The following is a 23,975-nucleotide window of genomic DNA, read 5'->3' on the forward strand; positions in this document are numbered from 1 at the left end:
AGTTCCATCTTCTCCAAAAGTTTTGTTGGCCCTTTGTAGTTCATCTCAGCAGCAACCAATGATCTGCTTTTTGCTTAAGTCTAGGCTTCTATTTGTTGTATTTTAGTGGCATTTGGCTTGACATTAAAGCAATTTTTGTTATTTCTAGAATCACCCTCATAGCCCATCCCCCAGAGTTTTGACTTGCAGTTCCATTCGCTTGAGTGCCCCTGTCTCTAATGTCTATAGAAGTTGCTCATCTACCTTCTTCCAGTCCTTTGTTTAAGTTACCTTCTCAGTGAAGCTTTTTGTGAGTATTGTTTAAATTGTAACTGTCTCCCTCCCCTGCTTTCATTTTCTCTGTAGCCTTAATCCCCCATTTTGTAATTTGCTATCCCTACTTTCCAAAATGTTTACAGTGAGGATTTACTGTTTTTATAGTTCAAAATTTCCTAATAGCCATCATTTTTAGTATAGGAAACAAAACATGTGTTCTGATTTTTTAAAATCCAATTTCAAACGTTACTCTAGGGCACCCACAGTCTCCAAGTATAAAACCTAATAAATTTGTTATATCTAAAGTCCTTCTCGTGACTTCCCTGTTGGCTCAGATGGTAAAGCGTCTGCCTACAATTTGGGAGACCCAGGTTTGATCCCTGGGTTGGAAAAATCCTCTGGGGAAGGAAATGGCAACCCACTCCAGTACTCTTGCCTGGAAAATCCCACGGACAGAGAAGTGTGCTAGGCTACAACCATGGGGTCGCTAAGAGTAGGACACGACTGAGCGACTTCACTTTGACTTTCAAAGTCCCTCTCAACTCTTACAGGGAAAACTTCCATGGTTCATGACCTCAAAGTAATACAAATTACAGGGTAAGAAACAACAGGTAGTAGTTCTGAAAAAGGAGCAGATGAAGGTTTACTATTTGTATAACATTAGGAAGAATTCTGTAAACAAACAACCCATACAAAATACATACCAGTGTATGTGTTAAAAAGATTATTAAGTTCTGTCTCCTCCTTTGTATTCTGTCTCTTGGTTAAGAATCACTGATATTTTCATTTTCATATCCTACTTTTTTTTTATCCAGAGGAGGTAGAAGTCTATTAAAATATTTTCTCCCACAGATACAGTTTTGGATTTATGTATTACATTTTCCCTTAGGATCATGAAGTCCAGAATGAGCTGTTTGATGTGCTTGGTAGCTGCCCTCTTTAATTCTGTTGCTGTGAGGTATCTGGATAGACTTACTACTCATTGAGAATTTCTATTCCCTTACGTGCTACAAACAATAGAATGTTGAAACACAGGAGGAGTGAGGGTTAGCGACAAGACTGCTGAATGGAGGAAGACCTTTTAGATAGGGAGCTCTTATTTCCTGTGCCAACTATTTGTATTGTAACAGTAATAATGAACTGTTCAAACTTGAGAAACTGTTTCTCTGAGAAATGTTTGATTGCTAATATAGAATGCCTTTGTTATCGCACTGGAGTTTATTCCCCTTACATCTAAACATATATCCATCAACTGTGCAGATATGTTAAAACAAGTCATTTCTTTTGGTGATGATTGTAATTTTGTTTCTCAGTATTATAAGTGAACTAAGGACTCTTTCCGTGGCCTAATTTCATTCTCTGTATCCTAATGAACAGTGATTTAAAAATCAAAAATTTCCCGTCCCATTAAAAAGAATGACTTGTAGGTATTTTTGAGTTCTAAAAATCAATAAATGCTCATTGTAAATATTTCAGAAAGTATAGTTATAAAATCATAAAACTAAAAACACCCAAGTAACAAACCAAAAACCAACCAACCCCCATCTACAATTCAGCCCTGAGAATCTTCTGTAATATGTCCATCTAGTTGTTTTATTCAGAACTTAAAAAATGTTAATTATTTCTTTTGTCTGATAACAAGGATAATTGTTTCTTTTAAAAATTTTTTACTTATTTGACTGCGTCAGGTCTTCATTTTGGTATGCAGAGTCAGTCAGTAGTGCCAGCGCCTGGGCTTGGTTGCTGCACAGTAGGATCTTAGCCCTTGATCGGGGATCACATCTGTTCCCCAAGGTGGGTTCTTAACTGCTGGATCACCAAGGAAGCCCCTGATTGTCTGTTCCTTTTGGGTGCGCTGGATCTTTGTTGAGGTGCTCAGGCTTCTCATCTCGATGGCTTCTCTTGCTGCAGGTCTTGGGCTTTAGAGCTTGAAGGCTTTAGCAGTTGTGGCTCTCTGGTTCTAGGGCATGGGCTCAGGACTTGTGGTGCATGTGGAATATCCCTGGACTAGGGATTGAACCCGTGTTCCCTGCATTGGCAGTCAGATTTTAACCACTGGACTGCCAGGGAAGTCCCATCCTTGGGTTAATTCTGCTTGGTACTCTGAACTTCCTAGACTTGGTTAACTGTTTCCCTTCCCATGTTAGGGAAGGTTTCAGCTATTATGTCTTCAAATATTTTCTTGGGTCCTTTTTCTCCTCTTTCTGGGATCCCTATAATGAGAATGTTGGTGCATTTAATGTCGTCCCAGGGTTCTCTTAGGCTCTCTTCATTTCTTTTCCTCTGTTCAGTTCCACAACAGTGATTTCCACCATTCTGTCTTCCAGGTCATTTATCCGTTCTTCTGCCTCAGTTATTTGTTATTGATTCCTCCTAGTGTATTTTTCATTTTAGTTATTGTATTGTTCATCTCTGTTTGTTGTTTTGTTCTTCTAGGAAAGGAAAGGGAAGTCGCTCAGTCATGTCTGACTCTTTGCGACCCCATGCACTGTAGCCTACCAGGCTCCTCCATCCATGGGATTTTCCAGGCAAGAGTTCTGGAGTGGGTTGCCATTTCCTTCTCCAGGGGATCTTCCCGACCCAGGGATCGAACCCAGGTCTCCCTCATTGTAGGCAGACACTTTACCCACTGAACCACCAGGGAAGCCTAGTTCTCCTAGGTCCTTGGTAAACTTCTTGCATCTTCTCCATTCTTTTTTCAAGATCCTGGATCATCTTCACTATCATTATTCTGAAATTCTTTTTCTGGTATGTTGCCTATCTCTATTTAGCTGTTTTTCTGGGGCTTTATCTTGTTCCTTCATCTAGGGCATGATCCTCTGCCTTTTCATGTTAACTTTCTATGATTGTGGTTTTCATTTCCAAGGCTGCAGAGTTGTAATTCTTTTTCTGTTGTCTCCCTGGAGCCTCTTCATAGTCAGCTGGTACTTCCATTCCCAGCAACTGTTTTCTGTCCCTGTGGTTTTGCCTTTTCCAAAATGTCATCTATGTACTGTAAATGTATGTAGCTCTTGAATCTGGTTTCTTTCACTTAAAAAAAAGAAAGTTGCTCAGTTGTGTCTGACTCTTGTGACCCCATGGACTACACAGTCCATGGAATTCTTCAGGCCAGAATACTGGAGAGAGTAGCCATTCCCTTGTCCAGGGGATCTTCCCACCCCAGGGATTGGACCCAGGTCTCCTGCATGCAGGTGGGTTCTTTACCAGCTGAGCCACCAGGGAAGCCCAAGTAAACATCCTTTCACTTAGCATACTGCATTTGAGAACCTGTGTTGTGTTTAACAATAAATGGAGCCTTTTAACTAGTAGTGTTCCATTAAATAGGCTTCCATAGTAACTCAGTGGTCAAGAATCCACTTGCTCATGCAGGAGACGTGCGTTCCCCTGGGTTGGGAAGACCCCCTGCAGAAGGAAATCTCAACCCACTCCAGTATTCTTGCCTGGGAAAGCCCAGGGACAGAGGAGCCGAGCGGGGTACGGTTCATGAGGTTGCAAGAGTTGGACATGCTTTAGTGACTGAAACAAAAACAAACAACAGTATCATTAAACAGTTATATGGCAGCTTATCCATTTTATGTGCTCGGTTGACTGGAGTGCTTGGTGTAGTAATTGCTGAGGATGGCATGTGGGTGGCATATTTTATTACCTCTTTTGTATATTGTGTTCCTGTAGCCTTTATGCATGAAGGACAGTTGTGTCAAGACATAAAATCTTTGGACTATAAGTAGTAGATCTTACTGACTTTGGCAGGTAGTGTTTTAGAGAACCAAGAGTAAATTCTGTTTTTTCCCCTTGCTCTGATACTTACAGAATTCTCCAACTTTAGGATAGTTTGGTCAGGAGGTGATTTTTGTGTGCTCGGTGGGTGAGACCTTTTGATGTGCATAGTTTTATAGCTTGAGGAAGGTTCTTTGGTTATATGTTTGATTATTTTAGATTTTTCCTTGGGAATTATTTTAAGTTGTGTCTTCATTATTTCTTCATAGCAGTCATCTTTTTTTAATTTATAATTTTGACTTAGTTATTTGCTGATTTCTGTAGTTGTAAGAAATAATACAGAGAGATCGTTTGTATGCTTTTTTCTGTTTCCCCTAGTGGTATCATTTTACAGTATAACCTTTGCAGGTAACATTGTGTACTATAGCATCACACTAGTTTATTGACATTGATAAAATCCATCCAGTCCTAGTCACATTTCTCCAGGGTTACTTGTACTTATTTGGGTGCATGTGTATGTATGAAGTTCTGTATAATTTTACGATCTGCTAGGTTCATATACCTACCACCACAAAGTACTAAGTAGCTCTTAAACAAGGAACCCTTGAGTAGCCCTTTCTAAATACACCCACCTTCCCTTTGCAGGGGTGTAGGGGCCTCCCCCCAGCCACTAATGAATTCAGTCTTCCATTTCCACAATTTTGTCATTTCAGAAACATTGTAGAAATGGAGTCATGCTGTATGCAGCCTTTGAGGGCTCACCTTCCCTGCCCTGCATCCTTTGCTGGAGTCCCACCCAAGCGGCTGGAGGGGCCGTTCCTTTTTATTGCTGCGTAGTGTGCGTGGTGTAGATGCGCTGCAGGTGTAGTGCTTTCACCTGTGGAAAGACATGAGGGTTGATTCCATTTTCTAATTATTATAAATAAAGCTGTGAACATTCATGTACAAATTTTTGTGTGAACATGAGAATGAAGTCCAGTTGCTGGGTAATATGGTAGTTCATGTTTAGTCTTTTAAGAAGCTGCCAAATTGTTTTCTAGACCAGTAATGTTGGAATAATCCAATTTTTCTGCACCCTGCTAGCATTTGGTGGTATTACGGGTTTTTATTTTAGCCATTCTGATACATATGTAACGATCTTTCATTGTGATTTTAATCTGTGTTTACCTGATGACTAATGGTGTTCAGTGTATTTTCATGTGAGCAGCTATCTTTATTTTTTAATGTGGTGTTTAATTCTTAGTTTTATATGATCTTAATTTTTAATAAAAGTACTAAGTTCTGATTGCTAGTTTCTGTATGTTCTCTTTATCCAATAACTTGTGGAAGTTCCGTTTATAAATTTGATAAGAGATCTTTGCTTAGTTTGTGGATCATTTAACTTAGCACACATTACTTGTAAACATAAAAGGAATGACTTATTTTTAAACCAGATTTGGCAAACTATAGCCTCTGCCAAATCTAGCTTGCTGCCTTGAGCTAACAATGGTTTTTACATTTTCAAGTTTGTAGTTGAAAGTAAAAGGGCTTTCCAGGTGACGCTAATGGTAAAGAACCTGCTGCCAATGCAAGAGACATAAGAGACACGGATTCGATCCCTTGGTCGAAAGGATCCTCTGGAGGAGGGTGTGGCAACCCACTCGAGTGTTCTTGCCTGGAGAATCCCATGGACAGAAGAGCCTGGCAGGTTGCATTCCATAGGGTTGCACAGAGTCAGACATGACTGAAGCAACTTAGCATGCGTCCATGCGTGAAACTGAAAAGCATAGAATATATGACAAAAACCCTGTGTAGCCCGCAGTGTTATGTGCTCAGGTGCCTATTTGTGTCCAGCTCTTTGCAACCTTTGCGATTGTAGCCTGGCAGGCTCCTCTGTCCATGGGATTTTTCAGGCAAGAAATACTGGAATGGGTTGCCATTTCCTTCTCAAGGGAATTGTCCAGACCCAGGGATCTAACCTTGTGTCTCTTGTGTGTCCTGCACTGCAGATGGATTCTTTACTGCTGAGCCATCGGGGAAGCCATGTAGCCCAGAGAGCCTGTATTATTTATTTCTTGATCTGTTATAGAAACTGTTCGCCATCTCCTATTTTTTAGTAACAGTGTTATTGTTATAAGATATTCACATATCATAAAATTTATCCTTAAATTTACAGTTTGGTGGATTTTAGTATGTTACAGTACTAAGCAACCATCATGCTTCTAACACTAACACTTAGCACTCCCCAAACAACCCCTGTACTCATTAGTAGACATTGTTTATTTCCTCCTTTCCTAAGTCCCTGGCAAGCACAAACCTATTCTTGTCTCGTTTATTGTGGATATTTCCTGTTAGTGAGATCATATAATATGTGGCCTTTTGTGTCCGGCTTCTTTCATTTAGTATATTTTTAAGATTCATGGATATTGTATATCATGTATCAGTACTTCATTCTCTTCCTTCTTTTTGCTGTGCAAGCGTGGCTTGTGGGATCTTAGTCTCCAACCAGGGATGGAACTTGTGCCCTATGCAATGGAAATGTGGAGTCCTAACCACTGAACTGACAGGAAATTCCCTGTACTCCATTTCTTTTTTATGGCTGAATAATATTCCTTTGTACGATGTATATTATTTTTTGTTTATACATTCATCAGTTGATGGATGTTTGATGATTTTTTTTCAATTTTCTTCTTTTTTTTTTTTTCATTTTTTTTTCAATTGTCTTCTATTTGAATCTGTGTCCTTTTCCTCCAGATTCACTTCTCAGTTTTGTTTGCGTCATTAATTATTTGGCTTATTACTCTCTTTCCTGCTTTGTGAATGTTAAATTTGCTATGAATTTTTGTCTATATACCTGTTATTTATTCTCTCCTTTAACAGGTAGATCATTTTTAGTCTTCTCTTTTATATCTTGAGATTTCCTTTCCTTGGTTAAGTAGTTTTTTCTCTGGAGTCCCAATACTCCTTGTTTCCTTTTGATTATCCTTGTATTAACAAAGAGGAATCCTCGAGTTTTAGCCAGAGATGGGCTGTATGGGTTGTTATATTTTCAGATTTTGAGCTGAGTGACAGGGTGATCTAGTCATCTCTTTTTCCATTTTTGGGTTTCCAGCAGGCTTTCATCTAGTGCAACTTCATTGCCTAAACAATTGGAGTACCCCCAAAACATTTTGATCCCTAATACACCAGACACTGGTTCAGAGTCAAACTTTGGAATCAGCTTGTCTGTGTAACTCTGGAAAAGTTATTTAACCTTTTTCTGCCTCAGTTTCCTCCTATATTAAAAAAAGTGAGTAATGGAGGATAATTAGGAATTATTTCATAGTTTGAGAATGAAAGCACTTTGTGACCTAGTACACAGTCAATAAATACTAGCTGTGATAACAGTTATTTTGTATGGCATAGAAGGAGAATCCTGTCTCTGTAGAAACAGCTTCTGAGTACACCATACTGAGTATTGTTAAAAATAAGTGCACAATGAGCACCTTTGCTCACTGCTTATTTTTTTCCTCTCATTTCTTTTAGTTATTTAAGATGTTTTCTAGAATAGGATAATTACTTTGAAAGATATTAATATAAAAGACTTCATGAATGTTAAGTTTATTTTCAGAAGATTCTTTCTGAGTTGTTTCATTGGTATTACAGAAAATGTGGAAACTACTGAAGAAGTTACAAATTAACATTTGAATATATTACTTTCTTATTTTCTGCATGTCTCTGTGGAAATACATACTCTTTTTTTATATGTACAGATTTGTAGCCTATTATAGAATCTTTACACATAAACATATTCTAAGAATGTCAAAACTGTTTTAAGTAGCTGCATGCTGCTGCTGCTAAGTTGCTTCAGTCGTGTCTGACTGTCGACCCCATAGACGGCAGCCCACCAGGCTCCCCCGTCCCTGGGATTCTCCAGGCAAGAACACTGGAGTGGGTTGCCATTTCATTCTCCAGTGCATGAGAGTAAAAAGTGAAAGTGAAGTCGTTCAGTCGTGACCGACTTTTAGCGACCCCACGGACTGCAGCCTAGCAGGCTCCTCCAGCCGTGGGATTTTCCAGGCAAGAGTACTGGAGTGAGGTGCCATTGTTTTCTCTGAAGTAGCTGCATAAAATTCTGTAAATGAATATCTGTGGAATTTAATAATTCCTGTTGTATTTAAACTTTTTATTTTAAACCACTTTCCCCAACACAAAGCCATGTTGAAGGTTCTTTGTTAACAAATCTTTGCCCATATTTCTGGTTGTATGCTTCAGATGAATTCCCAGAAGTAGAACTACTGGGACAAAGGGCGTGAACATTTATAAAACCTGATGCATGCTGTCAAATTTATTTCTTTTGGAAGCCAGCTGTATACCATTCAGATAGATCACTATGGGTGGTAGTTGCCAGACACGCAGAGATAAAGATATATCATTGTCTTTAGTTTTATACTTTTTTGGGTTCTTTCATCATATTAATTAGTTTCTCTCTTTAGTTAAGGTGGCCTGCTCTCATTACTGATTTCAACTTGATCATGATTGGTAAAATTAAGAAAAAGAACCAGAAATTGTGAGTTTTTTTTTTTTTTTTGAGGTTTTTGTATTTAAAGGTCACTAGTATCATAGGGTTCATTAACTGCTTCTGAAATATTTATTCTTTTCAATTTGTAAATCATTTTATGTTTAGGAAGTGCTGACATTTGCATGAGGTATATATTATGATATAGTACAGTAGCAAATCAGTTTTGATAACTGATTTGCTTTGATAAATGGATAGTTTATCTTTTTGGTTGGTTAACCATCCAGTCTGAATGCCATCAACACATTAGATGATCTAAAACTTCAATGGTATTTAATTGCCAAAGGTAGTAGCAGTTTTGAAATGATAAATAATAATAGAAAACCAGAACTTTGACCTAATTCTGGCTGCTGTGGTGACTTCATTTCTGTCCTACCCTGCTGTGTATCATGGAAGGGACTGTAAAAATAGTGTAGTGATCAGTTTCTGGAACAACAGTTGTTTAAGCCAGGTGTTCTGTGTCCTTTGTGCTTGTCTTTAATGAGAAAAGATAGAAGTGGTAGTAAAAGAGTTAGAGATCTGAATTTGAATTCCACTTTTGATCTTTCTGCTCTGTGACTTTGGACAGATTATACCTCATCTATAAACTGGAATAATTTTGCAGTTCAGTGCCTTGAAAACTCAGTAAATATACTGGTATTTAGTGTTGTTATTGACAGTGAATAAATAGCATCACGTAGTAGGGTTTGCATTCTCCCGAGCTAAAAGAGTTTTTTGTTTCTGGTTTTTCCCAGTAATCAAGAATACTGTTGATTTATTTATGTATTACTAGAGGAATGTAATAACTTTTTGTTTTTCTTAACAAAGTTGGGATAAAAGTACTTGCATTTTCAGATTGTTAGGACTATTAAAGAGATCATACAGCATAAAAGGATTTTTATAGGACAGGGCCTGTCACAACGTAAGTTTCAGTAAATATTTATTGTTTTATTGTTTATAATACAGATATAATAGACCAGAAGATGGTGTAGAACAGACTTATTAAGTGTTTTCCCTTAATGTGCTTTGTGCTTAGTTGCTCAGTCATGTCTGACTCTTTGTGACCCATGGACTGTAGCCTGCCAGGCTCCTCTGTCCATGGGGATTCTCCAAGGCGAGAATAGTGGAGTAAATTGCCATTTCCTTCTACAGGGGTCTTCCCAGCCCAGGGATTGAACCCAGGTCTCCTGAATTGCAGGCAGATTCTTTACTGTCTGAGCCACCAGCAAAGCCCTTTTCCCTTAATGATTAAATTCAAATTAGGTTAATTCTCACATTCCATTTCTTCTCATTGCTCAAGTTTCTCCTGCATTTGCTTGGCCCTTTCTCACTGGTATGTCCTTCCCGTAATGATTTTTGGCACCAGATCTTCTGCTTGTATTGTTCTGGATCTGTGTTAGTGAAACTGAGCCGTTGTCATCTAGGCTTGCCTTTGCAAAAATCCTTAGGGGAACAAAGGTAGGTGTGGAGGAGAAAAGTGCCTGTAAACGGAGATTCAGTGATTGAGGAAATAAATATTCTAGTAAGGGCAGTTTTAGTCTCAAGTTATAGATGTCTGTTCTAGGTAGCAAAATTTCAGGGTGTTAAATGAAAGAACACCAGGGATTCTCTTCGAATCCCAGAGTAGGAAGTGTATACATGGGCCTCAGGGGCACCAGGAGGCTGTTTCCATAGGGGTTCTATAGTCTCTTGTCTCTGATATATTTTTTTTCCCTGCACATTCTTTCTCTTTATGTTGACCATCTGCTTATTCACCAGGTTATACTTGACCTAAAGTGACAGCTGCAACTGCCAGATCTTTAGCGAATTTCACTTTATCCGTAGCTTTCTGGCCCAAATGCTAAGAGGAATCTGATTAGCTTATGATTTCTCTTCAGATTGATACTAGGAGTTTGGCCGTTTAGAAGAATACTTTTGATATAGTTATTTGTGGCCAGAGGTGGTAGGAATCATGAAGTTGCCCTTTCTAGGCAGGTGTCTTAAAACATGTCTGTTACAGAAAATATTTTGACAAGTGATTTGTTGGGAACTTAATTTTTCCAAGTGCAGTACATAGCTCTGTTTTAAAATATAAACTTCCAGTGTGATTTCATTAATAACCAACTCAACGATAACTATTGTGTTAGAGTTTGGTTCTTGTTTGAAAGCAGCTGAGAACTGGTCAAACTGGCTCAAGTAAAGGGTCATTCATTGTAAAGACACCCCGAGCAATTAAGGGACAGTAATCCAAGGAAAGAAGTGCTAGTAAATAAATAAGGCCAGTAAATAAATAAATGCTAGTAAATAAGAAAGACAATGCCAAAGAATGCTCAAACTACCACACAATTGTACTCATCTCACACGCTAGTAAAGTAATGCTCAAAATTCTCCAAGCCAGGCTTTAGCAATACTTGAACTATAACCTTCTAGATGTTCCAGCTGGTTTTAGAAAAGGCAGAGGAACCAGAGATCAAATTGCCAACATCCGCTGGATCATTGAAAAAGCAAGAGAGTTCCAGAAAAACATCTATTTCTGCTTTATAGACTATGCCAAAGCCTTTGACTGTGTGGATCACAATAAACTGTGGAAAATTCTGAAAAAGATGGGAATACAGACCACCTGACCTGCCTCTTGAGAAACCTCTATGCAGGTCAGGAAGCAACAGTTAGAACTGGACATGGAACAACAGACTGGTTCCAAATAGGAAAAGGAGTACGTCAAGGCTGTATATTGTCACCCTGCTTATTTAACTTACCTGCAAAGTACAGCACGAGAAACCCTGGGCTGGAGGAAGCACAAGCTGGAATCAGGATTGCCGGGAGAAATATTAATAACCTCAGATATGCAGATGACACCACCCTTATGGCAGAAAGTGAAGAGGATCTAAAAAGCCTCTTGATGAAAGTGAGAGAGCAGAGTGAAAAAGTTGGCTTAAAGCTCAACATTCAGAAAACAAAGATCATGGCATCTGGTCCCATCACTTCATGGGAAGTAGATGGGGAAACAGTGGAAACAGTGTCAGACTTCATTTTTTTGGGCTCCAGAATCACTGCAGATGGTGACTGCAGCCATGAAATTAAAAGACGCTTACTCCTTGGAAGAAAAGTTATGACCAACCTAGACAGCATATTCAAAAGCAGAGACAGTACTTTGCCAACAAAGGTCCGTCTAGTCAAGGCTGTGGTTTTTCCTGTGGTCATGTATGGATGTGAGAGTTGGACTGTGAAGAAGGCTGAGTGCCGAAGAGTTGATGCTTTTGAACTGTGCTGTTGGAAAAGACTCTTGAGAGTCCCTTGGACTGCAAGGAGATCCAACCAGTCCTTTCTAACGGAGATCAGTCCTGGGTATTCATTGGAAGGACTGATGCTAAAGCTGAATCTCCAATACTTAGGCCACCTCATGCGAATAATTGACTCATTGGAAAAGACCCTGATGCTGGGAGGGATTGGGGGCAGGAGGAGAAGGGGACGACCCAGGATGAGATGGCTGGATGGCATTACTGACTCGATGGACATGAGTTTGGGTGAACTCCGGGAGTTGGTGATGGACAGGGAGGCTTGGCATGCTGCGATTCATGGGGTCGCAGAGTCAGACATGACTGAGTGACTGAACTGAACTGAATACAGATCTGCTTAAAAATCTTATAAACTAATTTGTTACATATTTGGATCATTAATTTCTTACATTTGGATTACTTTGTACCCAAGTCTAAGTTTCAGGTTTTGTTTTCTTTGACTGTAATCTTGGCTGGCCAAAAGAAAGACAGAAATCAGAAATCTAAACAGAGAGGCAGAGAAGTAGGAGGAGAACCATGAGATCATAGTGGTATGGAAATCAAGGAATGAAGGAATTTGAGAAGGTTGTTTTTTTTTTTTTTTTTAAATGAAAACAGAAAGAACCTGAGGTTTAACTCGTGGTGATTTTTACTTTTATATTTTAGAAGTTTCTGTGCTGATTAGAATGGAGAATGGAAATTTCTCTGATGATTTGGTTGAGAATCAAGAAGAGAAAAATTAGTTTTACTTTGAAATGCTAGGTTTTAGAAAGTAAGTTAGATAAGTGTGTGTGATCTAGGTGCTTCTAATATTGATTATGACAATGCTGACCTGTAGAGAGAGAGGCTCCCCTCCCTGGAATGCCCAAAATTGAGGATAGGGAAAAAAAAAGATGGATGTGTGGAGACATTCCAGTAACTTAAAGAGAAGAAACGGTGAAGTGGATGTAGTTGAATACATGCCTAGTAAGTATTGGACATGTTGTTTCATTTAATATTTATAGCAAGTGTGTCAAGTAGTCAGTGCTACCTCAGTTTTACAGTTGGAAATAGTGAAGTGTGTATCATTCATTGATTCTGATAAGGGTATGAGATGTTGGGTATGATAAGTAGGGCTTCTCAAGAAATGCAGTTTTGAATATCATTCTTAAAGATTTATAAAGTGATGCATTTGCTTAGTTTTTCATTTTTCAAATGTGATGTTTTGGGTTATCTATTTCGATTTTATAACTTGCTATGTACTCTTGCCTGGAAAATCCCATAGATGGAGGAGCCTGGTAGGCTGCAGTCCGTGGGGTTGTGAAGAGTTGGACACAACTGAGTGACTTCACTTTTGCTTTTTACTTTCATGCATAGGAGAAGGAAATGGCAACCCATTCCAGTGTTCTTGCCTAGAGAATCCCAGGGACGGGGGAACCTGCTGGGCTGCCGTATATGGGGTCGCACAGAGTTGAACACGACTGAAGTGACTTAGCAGCAGCATGTTCGTAAAACACCAACTTAATTTTTGAAATTATGATTTTGGTTAGGACAAGATCCTTGTTAGAAACAGAAGGCTTACAAAAGAAAGTTGTGGGATCTGGGAAATGGAAAGGAAACTCAGAAGCTTGGTCGTTTATACAGATGACCCTTCTTGGGTGGGATGAGGGATAGGTCAGACCCTAAGGTCTTACTTTGTGGCTTTAGTAAAAGGGAGTAAGAGATGCCTTTATAGGGAGGGGCAGCAGTAGAAAAACTGGATGGGTGTAAGATGAATAACTGGCCAGTAGTCCAAAGACAAAAATAGGAAGTAGTTTTGGGAAACCAAAGGGAATAAATTATTTAGGAAGTCTTATAGACTTTCAGCGGAGAAGGAAATGGCAACCCACTCCAGTGTTCTTGCCTGGAGAATCCCAGGGACAGGGGAGCCTGGTGGGCTGCCGTCTGTGGGGTTGCACAGAGTCGGACACGACTGAAGCGACTTAGCAGCAGCAGCATAGACATTCAGCAAAAGTGAAGATTGACAGTGAAAGTCTCTCAGTTGTGTCCGACTCTTCATGACCCCATGGGCTGTAAAGTCCATGGAATTCTCCAGGCCAGAATACTGGAGTAGATAGCCTTTCCCTTCTCCAGGGGATCTTCCCATCCCAGGGATCAAACCCAGGTCTCTCGCATTGCAGTCGGATTCTTTACCAGCTGAGCCACAAAGTAGTAAACTTTTAATTAAAGAAACCCTAACATTAACTCATTACTCAGATTGAATACTAGAGAAAGGGGGGAAGTATAGCTGTACAAGAACTTGTAGATAGTTCTGTCCTGATGGGAGCATTTTCTCTGATTATAATTTACAGCTAGCTTTTCTCCTTCATAATAGAATAAGTTTCTTAGTTTCTTTGTTAACCTGCCCATGAAGTTTCTTACAGTAATCTGAGTTTTCATCACTTGGTTTCTCTTGATTCCTGAGCATCTTCTGATTATTCGTTCTGTTTTCTGGGAAGAGTTATGTGGCGTCTGCCTCATGCTGATGGTCATACCAAGTACAGCTCCCATTATAAGCAAGAAATACCTGACTTGTTAAAACGCCTGTGAGAGTGGCTTGGTTTATCTTGTCCACCTAACCGTGGGCACATGGTTTCTGTACTAGCAAAGCAGACTTGAGAAAGTGAGCTCCATTCTCATTGTCTAAAGGAGGTAGGAGGAGGGGTGGTTTACCTTGTAGGGGAGACAGAGACAGACGCTCCAAAAGAGGAAGAGCTTGAGGTGAACAGAGAGCTAAATAGAGGGAGACAGGAGAGGCGAGAGAGTGAGTGAGCCAGCAAATAAAATGTGGTAGGTGAAGAGTGGGTTGAAGGCAGTATGGAAAGTGATGGAAATTGCTGTGAGGGCAGGATGGGCAAATTTTGAAGGTAGGGGGAAGAGACAGTTGGAAAGGAAAGGCAAGAATACTGAGAGAACACACTTGTCAAAGCCTTTAGCAGAAACTCTGAAGGCATTTCTCTCTGGGGGTGGCATCTTCCTGTGGCTGCCCTGGCTGTAGCGTGGTGACATAGAAAGGACAGTGCACAGAAATTGGAACACCTGGATTTAGATCCTGGAAATGCCATCTAAGTGCACTTCCCTGCTTAACAATGGGTGACAGAGAAACTGTTCTTGGGAGGAGAAGGGGACGACAGAGGATGAGATGGCTGGATGGCATCACCAACTCGATGGACATGAGTTTGAGTAAGCTCCGGGAGTTGGTGATGGACAGGGAAGCCTGTCATGCTGCAGTCCATGGGGTCGCAAAGAGTCGGACATGACTGAGCGACTGAACTGACTGAACAGTTTCTCTGAGGCTCAGTTCTAATCTCTTAAATAGGAATAATTACTGTGAGATTGTTGTGATGATAACATCAATATGCACGTTGCATGTTCTCTACCTTCCTTACCATTCCCACTTTCTTTTTTCATTTTTTAGTTAATTAAAAATTTTTTTTGACTGTGCTGAGTCTTCATTGCTGCACTCAGGCTTTCTCTCGTTTTCTAGTTGCAGCGACTGGGGGCTCCTCTCTAGCTGCACTCAGGCTTTCTCTCGTTTTCTCGTTGCAGCGGCTGGGGGCTCCTCTAGCTACAGCGCAAGGGCATTTCATTGCGGTGGCTTCTCCTGTTGCAGAGCACAGGCTCTAGGTGCGTGGGCTTCAGTAGTTGTGATGCACAGGCTCGGTTGCCCCGCAGCTTTTGGGATCTTCTTGGACTAGGGATTGAACCCATGTCCCTGCGTTGGCAGGTGGATTTTTAACTACTGGACCGCCAGGGAAGCCCTTTTTTTTCATTTTTGTAGCCAGTCCTACTTTTTTCTTGGGAAACATAAATAGAATTCCAACATTCTTGGTTAAAACTATTTGTAGGTTTTTGGATTTTCGGGAAACTCCTAGCATCTAGTTAAAAGCATGTTTATAGATTCCATAGGAAGAGCTACTAATAATATAGAACTTTATACGTGTTTAAATTACATGCTTTGTAAATGTTAATTTGTCCTGAAGGTTCAAATTGATTTTATCTATTGTTTGTAGAGTTTATAGCTAAGATGCTGTCCTCATCTCCTCTCTTATTTTTACCACCTGAAGTTTAGGAGCTTATTCAGTGTGTGCTTACCTGAATAATGTAAATGGCTTGTATTGTGACCCTAGCTTCTGTTTCAAGGCCCTTTGAAACTGTTTACTACAGTAACAAGTCTTATCTCTATGTCTCTTTGTTCTTACATGGCTTAAATTGAGCCTATTTTGAATTTTATAAATTTACATTTTTGACAAGCATCCCAAAGCTGTTACATCTTAGTGACACAGTGTATCATTTGTAGCATTGAGTCTTGAAAATGTATAATTCAGAACAATGTGAATGTATTTTTATGTGCTGTCACCTTGGTAGAATTAGGATTATTGGGTGGTTTACAGGCAGCATACTAACAAGATTCTTAAATTGATCCCTCCAGCTTATTCCAGTTCATGTTCCATACTCTACTCTCTCCCTGCCTGGCTCTAGTTTGGCTCTTTGCATTCACCCAGTGCTAGACATTGTACACATACATTTGGAGGTAGTGATGATTAGATGAGGGGGTTTGGGAAAGTTCCACTTCAGGCAGTCAGCCATCTTTCTTAGATAGGCTGGAAAGCCTTCCTTTTTAATAAACGAGGGACTGTACTCTAGCCTTAGCAAAGGTGGCTTCTTGCTTATAATTGAGAGGTCCAGTAGACTGTTGGACAAGAAAGGGTTTTTGAATTATGACTGTTTTGTGTAATCTATTCCACACTTCATTCTTGCTCTTAAATATTACCTTCTAGTAGTGACTCGATGGACGTGAGTCTAAGTAAACTCCGGGAGTTGGTGATGGACAGGGAGGCCTGGCGTGCTGCGATTCATGGGGTCGCAAAGAGTCAGACATGACTGAGCGTCTGAACTGAACTGAATGACTTTGAAGATGAGTTAGTTGAAGTCTAGAAAGATTGTTATGATGTGGGTAGTACATTTAATTAGGTAAAGTTTGAAGGGATTCTTGTGATACTTGCTGTTTTTTCCTCCTGGTTTTGAGATTCTAGGCGCTCCCAGAGATCTTCCAATTTGGAGAAATGTCGAGGGCACTCAGTTATGTAGTCTGTAGTGCCTTTCCCTGATGTATGTCAAAGACACACTAGCTTGGATCAGATGAGTCCCGTAATTTGTATTTAACTGTTCACAGTTGTGGACAAGCACTGTGGTCTTTGAGCTAGTAGCAAGGTTTAGATCACATAATCATCTACATTTATTATTGCCCTTCAACATGTTGATCTTTACTTATTAAGTTAAAATGTATGAACAGTAGCTATCGTAATTCTCGTGTGATGCCGTTTCCTTTTTCTTTTTCTGGATTCTGTGTTTTTCATGTTTGAAAGCAAGAGGGATTGGGAGGGGAGAAAGCGCAGGGGTCATTGCTGAACCTGATGGTTAAAGGTAAGTGAATGTTTAATCTTAGTCACTTGATTATTGTTATTTTCCTTGTAAATATGTGAAAGTAAACATCGAAAAGCTTTTCAGTTGTACTTAATGTGTATGTAAAATTCAAGGTGCTAATGTGAAACTTTTCCCTCTATTCTAAACATTAGGTACGTTCTATGGATGAACTGAATCATGATTTTCAAGCACTTGCTCTGGAGGGAAGAGCGATGGGAGAGGTAAGTAAATTGGTGTGTCAGAAATGTGGGTCTGTTTTTAAGGGAAGGTTGAAGCTGTCTCTCATCAAATGTGTCCGAATCTAGTCTCCAGAAGTATGTGCTTGCTTTTCCTTGTTGCCATCCTCATGATAGGAGTGGGATATTGCAGAATTTTGCCAAAACAATCTCATTATAAGGAGAATGTTAACTTTAGCCTAATATGTTAAAAATAAAACCAAAATATAAGCACAAATTAATCAGTATTTGTCTTAACCAGTCAGTTGGAAATTGAGGTGTTAAAATTTTACAAAATAACTTAGTTTTATATGCATCAAATGTCCTTACCTTTGCTTCATTTTTCAGTCATTAGGTTCTTTTGCAGTGAAAGAGTTTTCAGATTGGCTGCTAGTCAGTATGTTGATAACCTGTTTTTAGAGGATGTTGCAGCATTTGAGGATGTTGTTTGCAGTTCCATTGTGAAGAAGGAATTGAGTATTTTGGTAAATAATTCCAGAAGATTGAGGCCTGAGCTAGTCACCCATTACATAGATAGAATTTAGAAAAAAGGATTTTGGTTTGTGTGTAATGTTTAAAATTTGCAGAAAATAATATTTACTATCATCCGTTATATTGATAGTGAAGATTGCCATAATTCTAAAAGAGGAATATAGATCAAGGACAGCTGATTTCTGGTGCTTCTGTATGTTGACAATAAGTGTTTTAGTGATAGGCAGTTTTTTTCTGGAGAGTTTTTCCTGGAGAGTTTTTTTCTGGAGAGTTTCTGGAGAGTTTCTTTTTCCCCTGTTTTATTTTTTGTATATCTAATATTTAAAACCTCCCATGTCTATTTTAATGCTTTAAAGGAGGGAAAATAGGTATATGCTGGATTCTCTTTTATACCATTCATTAAATACATTTGTTATTAATGATTTAGCCAGTATTCTTTGATTCAGGCACTGTGCTAGGTTCTGAGGACTCAAACTTAAGATAATTTTCTTTCCTGGTTTATAACAAATACTCATTGACTGCCGTTGTGACTGGGCATTAGTTAAAGTCTTGGTGCTTTGATCCTAAGAATCTTGCTGCCGTGGCTCTTCCGAGTCACCTTGTGGTCACAGTCCTGTCACCTTGTGGCCTGTTTTTGTTTTCCTCTAGAGTTTGCAGGTTGGATTGGCAGGTGTTCTTATGTTTTCCGGTGCTTGCCTAATATTATTCAAACAGTGCACATTAATAAACCCTGTTTGGTTATTAAGTAAAAGATTTTCTCACTGTATTTCTGGAGCAGAATTTGAACAGAAAGTTAACAGATGTATCTGATACTAAGTGTAAGTGGGGAAACTGCATTTATCTGCTTCCCCATTCCTGTGATGGTAACCTGGTTCACTCTACCAAAAATCTAATCCCAGTCTTAAAATTAGTTACACAAAATAAAAATAATACCTGTTACTGTTTGTAAGCAACACTTCAAAATCTCTAAAGACTTAACTTTAATCAAAGAACAATGAACAAAAAGTGAATTTTATTTAAATGAACAACAAAAATATTTTAAAAAATCTTTTTTTTTTCTTCTCAAAATGTCCCTTCCTCCCAAGGTCTCCAGACCACACCCTCCTTACTTTTGTTAAAAATGTCATTTTTTTGATGTTTGTATGTAATTCCTCAGACCTCTGTGTAGGCTTATGTAAGTAACTAAACAAAATATACATTCCAACAGTAATGCAGTGTCACTCTTCTTTCTTCTTTCCTCGTTATTAACAAAGTAGTAATAACTAGTATTTGTTGACCACCTATTAGGCAGATGTTAAGAGGTTTGCATGCATTATCTCATCAATAACTCAGGACAGTTCTTTTATTCAGATAAAGAAAAAGGCTGAGATGAATTAAGTTGCTCAGGGTCATAAATCTAGAAAGTGATGGAGCTGGAACTCTGGCCTGGCTTCCTCTCCAAAGCATGAGAGTGAATAAAGCCAGTACTTAGAATTGATGGCAAAAATCTCATTTTAGAAAGCTTTATAACAATAGATATTTGGGGGAGGATTTTTAAAAATGTTTAATATACTTCCCTCCCAAAATACGGATACTTAACTGAAGTTAGTGTTTGAAAGCATAACCCAGTGTCCAGGCACAAAGGGAACAAACTAAGTATGGAGTGAAGTTTTTGAATTCGAGGAACTCTTTGTTTAGCTGGTTGAGCATGGAATGAATATACATGATGACGGGAAGTGTGCACTGTTTTTGTGTGTGTGTGTGTGTGTGTGTGTGTGTGTGTGTGGTTCGTGTTCTGAGGAGGTTAGTGATCAGTATTGGCAAGACTAGTTTGTGATTACTTGAACGGAGGAGGTATAGGACTTGAGAAATATCCTATAGTTTAGTTAGGATTCATATAGGGGTAGGTTGGGAGAATGTTTTTGTAGAGATAAAAGGGAGATGGACACAAAAGAGAAAGGAAGAAAATAAGTTTTTGTAATAAATAAGTTTCTAATTGGTTTAAAGTGATTGAATTTCCTTCTCTTTAAACAATAAAGCATCTCTGGGAGGGGATGTGTGTAAATGTAGTCTTTACCCACATAAACACTAAAATTTCAAGTAAATTGCCTAAGCCAAGCACAGTAATTTTTTGCTGCAGTTATTTTATTTGTATGTGTCTGTATGCTTGTGTGAGAGTCCTCCTTAGGGCAAATAATACCTATGTTCAAGAATGTATGAATCTTTGAAATTCAGAGAATTGGCTTCTTTCAAAGTAATTGATTTCTGGTAAAGTTAGTGCTGCCTGGCTCTTGTTATTTTTTTTTCCCTCATCAAAGCCAGTGTTCGATAGACTCCTAGAGTCACTTTGCTGTATTTAGAGTGGTTCTTAGAAATCTTGCTCAGAAGTGACTATTTAAAACTTTACCTTCAAACCTTGCTGGTTGTTCTGAAATACAGCTGTTCATAGCTGAAGGACACAGTACGAATGCTTTACTTGCCTCCTGTTCTAAAAAGTACACATAAAAAGGAAGGTAAGAAAATCTGTTAGGCTTAGGGCTACAAATTATTTTCAGAAATTTCATGTACTATCCTTGTTAGCAGCCCCTTTCATTCAACTTTAAGTTCAGTTCTGAAAAGTTTAAAGGCATAGATTATTTCTGGTAGTTGAGTATTCAAGAGTGTATCTTTGTAGTACTGAGGAAGGCTCATTGCCCTGATGTTTCTGGGCTCCTGATGTTTCTGAGCTCTGTTTCTCCCATGGTTATTTGGCTTATGATCTTGCATGACTTATTTACTCTGCATATAGGAGGACAGCATTATTACTCTCTATGTCCTGAAAGGGATGGATTTGCAGAGGTTAGTGTTCTCATTGGAAAGTGCTTCAAGTCTTTGACAGAAAAGACACTTTATCCTGAATGATTGGTTTTCTCCCTTTTGAAAACCAAGGAACCCTTTTCAAGTTTCCTTAATGTTTTACATATTGTTTACTTGACAGTGTTCAGGGACATTAATAATAGTGATTATTTCTGGAATAAATAGAATGTATTTAGATATGTGGCCCTTCATCTTTGTTTTAGAAAACTGAAGCATAAAAAAACTTACCCTTGGTAATAGACAAGTTTGTAAACAAGAGGAATGAAATCTGGAAAGTGCTTTTGTATGTGGAGTAATAATGAATCCTACCACGTTTCCTGGAAGTAGAATAAGGTGAGATATACTTAAAACATAGATGTAGGTTCTCATTAGGCATTACTTAGGAATTGCCCGTAAATGTGAGAAAGCGGAATGGGTTGTAGAGTAAGGAGTTTGGCAGTGATTTGAAGAGCTCTAAACCCAAGGAAAGGTAGAGCTTTGTGGGATGGCAGCTCACTGGACAAGAAGAACCCTTATATCACCACTTTCGGCCTTGCCTCAGACACTCGTATTCTTTGGACTTTGCTCTTTTTCCATGGGTAAGACAGATATTGGACTAGATAGTTTTCCAGGACCCTTTTAAGTCTTAAGATTCTTGAAGTTTGTCCTGATTTCTATCTTTAAAAAGACAGAACATAGGAATAGTTTTGCTTTTTCTAGGATATGCCAGAGAGTATCCTAAAGATGTGTTTAGACTGTGATGTAGTGATTTGTAACTTTTCTTTGGGGTCTCTGACTCATTCACCATCTGCAGCTGCATAAGATACTTAAGTGTTTGTCCATCAGGGCTCACAGGGTGGTAATTCGGGAACTGGGACAGGTAGGAGCCTAATTTGGACACCAGGTCCACATCTTTCATCATGGCCTGATAGCTCACAGAATTGGGAGGCTTTGGGGTAGCTAAAAGTACTTTTATGATCCACAGCCCCAGAGGGGCTAACCTCATACTGTAAATTCCTTGCAGGTAGAGTCCCATAAAAGTAACTCAGTTGACTCTAAACTGGATTGAATTTTGGAAAGGAATATGTTATCTGCTAGCAAGATCCTTTTTTGCAGCAGGGAGGGAAAAATAAATATAGCCTGTGGGGCCTTAAGATAAAAATATCAACCCAGCAGTGTAACACACCTTTCCCCCACAAAACGCAGCTTTTGAGTATGCAGAGGAATGGTAAAAGGTTCCTAGTTCTGTTCACTTTGTATTAATACCATTTGATTGTTGGGCATTTTTGACATCTTGTTATTAAAATGAAATGGTTACTGTTGAGAAAACATAGCCAGGCAGGCCAAGTGACCTGGAGGAAGTAAATAACTATCTTGTATTCTGTTAATGATTGTGTAGAGGAGAAGTGACCTTTATATGAGTATTGTTTCTGAAGTTTCTGGGATCTCTTAATAGTTTTGGGATGAGGATTGGGCATTTTGAGAAAGAAGATTGATTAAGAAGGTGTCTTCTAACCTTGTGAATGTGGGTGCATGTGACATTTGAAACCTGGTGCCCAGTCTGTCCTGTGACTTTGAGACATGTGTGGAACTCCACTCATTCCAGTATCTTCCTTCTGTCCTGCACTGGGAGGAATGTGCAGACCTATCACTGTATGTGTTGAGCTGTCTTGGAATGTTTGAATACAGTAAAACATGCTCCTTTGAAGCAGGAGATAACTGATCCACATGTTGCTTAGTTTGTCTTCATTAAATTTCTCTTCTTTTACCCTCCTTTTTCTCAGTTTTTATTTTTTTCATCCACATCAGTATGTTTTATTTGAAAGCAAGCTAACTGCAGTAACACATTCAGACTTTTCAAGACACTTTGGCACTGATATCATTTCTTGTGTGAATCTTCCAACAAATTTCTGAGAGCTATTAGTACCATTTTTACATGAGGGAAGTGAGTTCTAAGGTCAAGTGACTCCAGCTAAGATCAGAAATATCAAAATGTGGATTGACTTCAAGTTATGTTTCATTAGGCTCAGAAATATTAATAGCTGCAATCTACATATACCATTTCTAGGTACTTTATTAATCACTTCATACACATTAACAGTTTTCACAGTGGTCCTACAGTACGATGATGTCTGGACAAACATGGATTACAGAGGTTAACATGATCACAGGCCAGCTGTTTAAACCTAGCTTCTATTACTGTAGATCCTGAGCTTTCCCACTGTTACTTTGCGTGTCCAGAGCCTACCCAGTACTAAAAAATCCGGCTTTGCTTAGCAGCTCTCCTATGAAAGGTTCTTGCTTCCACCAACCAGAAGCTACAGAGGAAATTCAAGTAGCAAGTCATTTGTTTATATCGTTTCTATGGCCCTAATTTATTTTATATATGTGATTTGTGTAAATATTTTCTGTTTCCTTGCACATAAGTTTGTTGAGGGCAGAGGCTTCAGCTAATATGCACTTAGCTAACAGTGGCTGCCTAATATTGTGTTGAATGAATTGTTTACCAGTAAATATTTTTTTCAAAGTATCAATTCCTCTTTATTTTCCCTTTTACTTCAGAAATTCCCCCAGGGAACCTCAGGAGACCTCAATTCAATTCAGTAAATATTGATTGTATTCTGTATTCATATTACTTTTCCATCCTCTGGGGTGTGGGGTTCTGAAGAGGGGAAGGATGAGGAACAGATAAAACTGAAAACTATTTGTTCAGTCTGTTCTGCAAATCTTTATATTTTCAAACTATTCAATAATTATTTTACCAGAGTACACAGGGTGAATAGCATATCAGCAATGCTGTTATATTCCAAGTTGAATCTTATATATAAAAGGCTTTTATTATAAAGGATCTTTTGTTTAATGTAGCTGTAAGCATAGGACACATTCTTTGGGCCATCTGCTGGGGCGTGGAAATACCCTCATTATACAACCAGACGTAATGGTGTTCAGAAAATTGGAATTGCTCTCGTTATATTTCTTGTTCAAACTTGTATTAAACTATGTTGTGTGTAATTCTTTCTTGTTTACTTTTATTTTGCTGATGAGGACCCAAAAGACGAAAATTAATTCATTGTCACTTAGTTGATTAATGGGTTCTGTAATCCTCATTTTAGCAAAATGAATAGAAGAAATAGTTTATTTTCTGTGTTACATGCACATCTATGACATTTTCCACTCTAGGAACATATAAAAGAGGGAACTTGTCCATAACTGGCATACTGAGACATTTCTCTTGTCAATTTAATAGTTAAAATTAGCCCGAGGATG

General features: G+C 38.8%; 1 protein-coding gene across 50 annotated transcripts in view; it reads left to right on the top strand.

The window, feature by feature from the left end:
• The window catches only part of PUM1 (pumilio RNA binding family member 1), a 123,919-nt gene that overhangs the window by 18,390 nt on the left and 81,554 nt on the right, over window positions 1-23,975 (top strand). For all 50 annotated transcript variants that reach the window (XM_012150074.3, XM_012150093.3, XM_060410572.1 and 47 more), the window contains exon 3: window positions 17,340-17,408. In XM_012150074.3, coding sequence (XP_012005464.2) covers window positions 17,340-17,408 — 69 coding nt within the window. The remainder of the gene's footprint in view (window positions 1-17,339; window positions 17,409-23,975) is intronic.

The sequence above is a fragment of the Ovis aries genome, chromosome 2 (genome assembly GCF_016772045.2).
Source record: "Ovis aries strain OAR_USU_Benz2616 breed Rambouillet chromosome 2, ARS-UI_Ramb_v3.0, whole genome shotgun sequence".
NCBI classification, from domain to species: domain Eukaryota; kingdom Metazoa; phylum Chordata; class Mammalia; order Artiodactyla; family Bovidae; genus Ovis; species Ovis aries.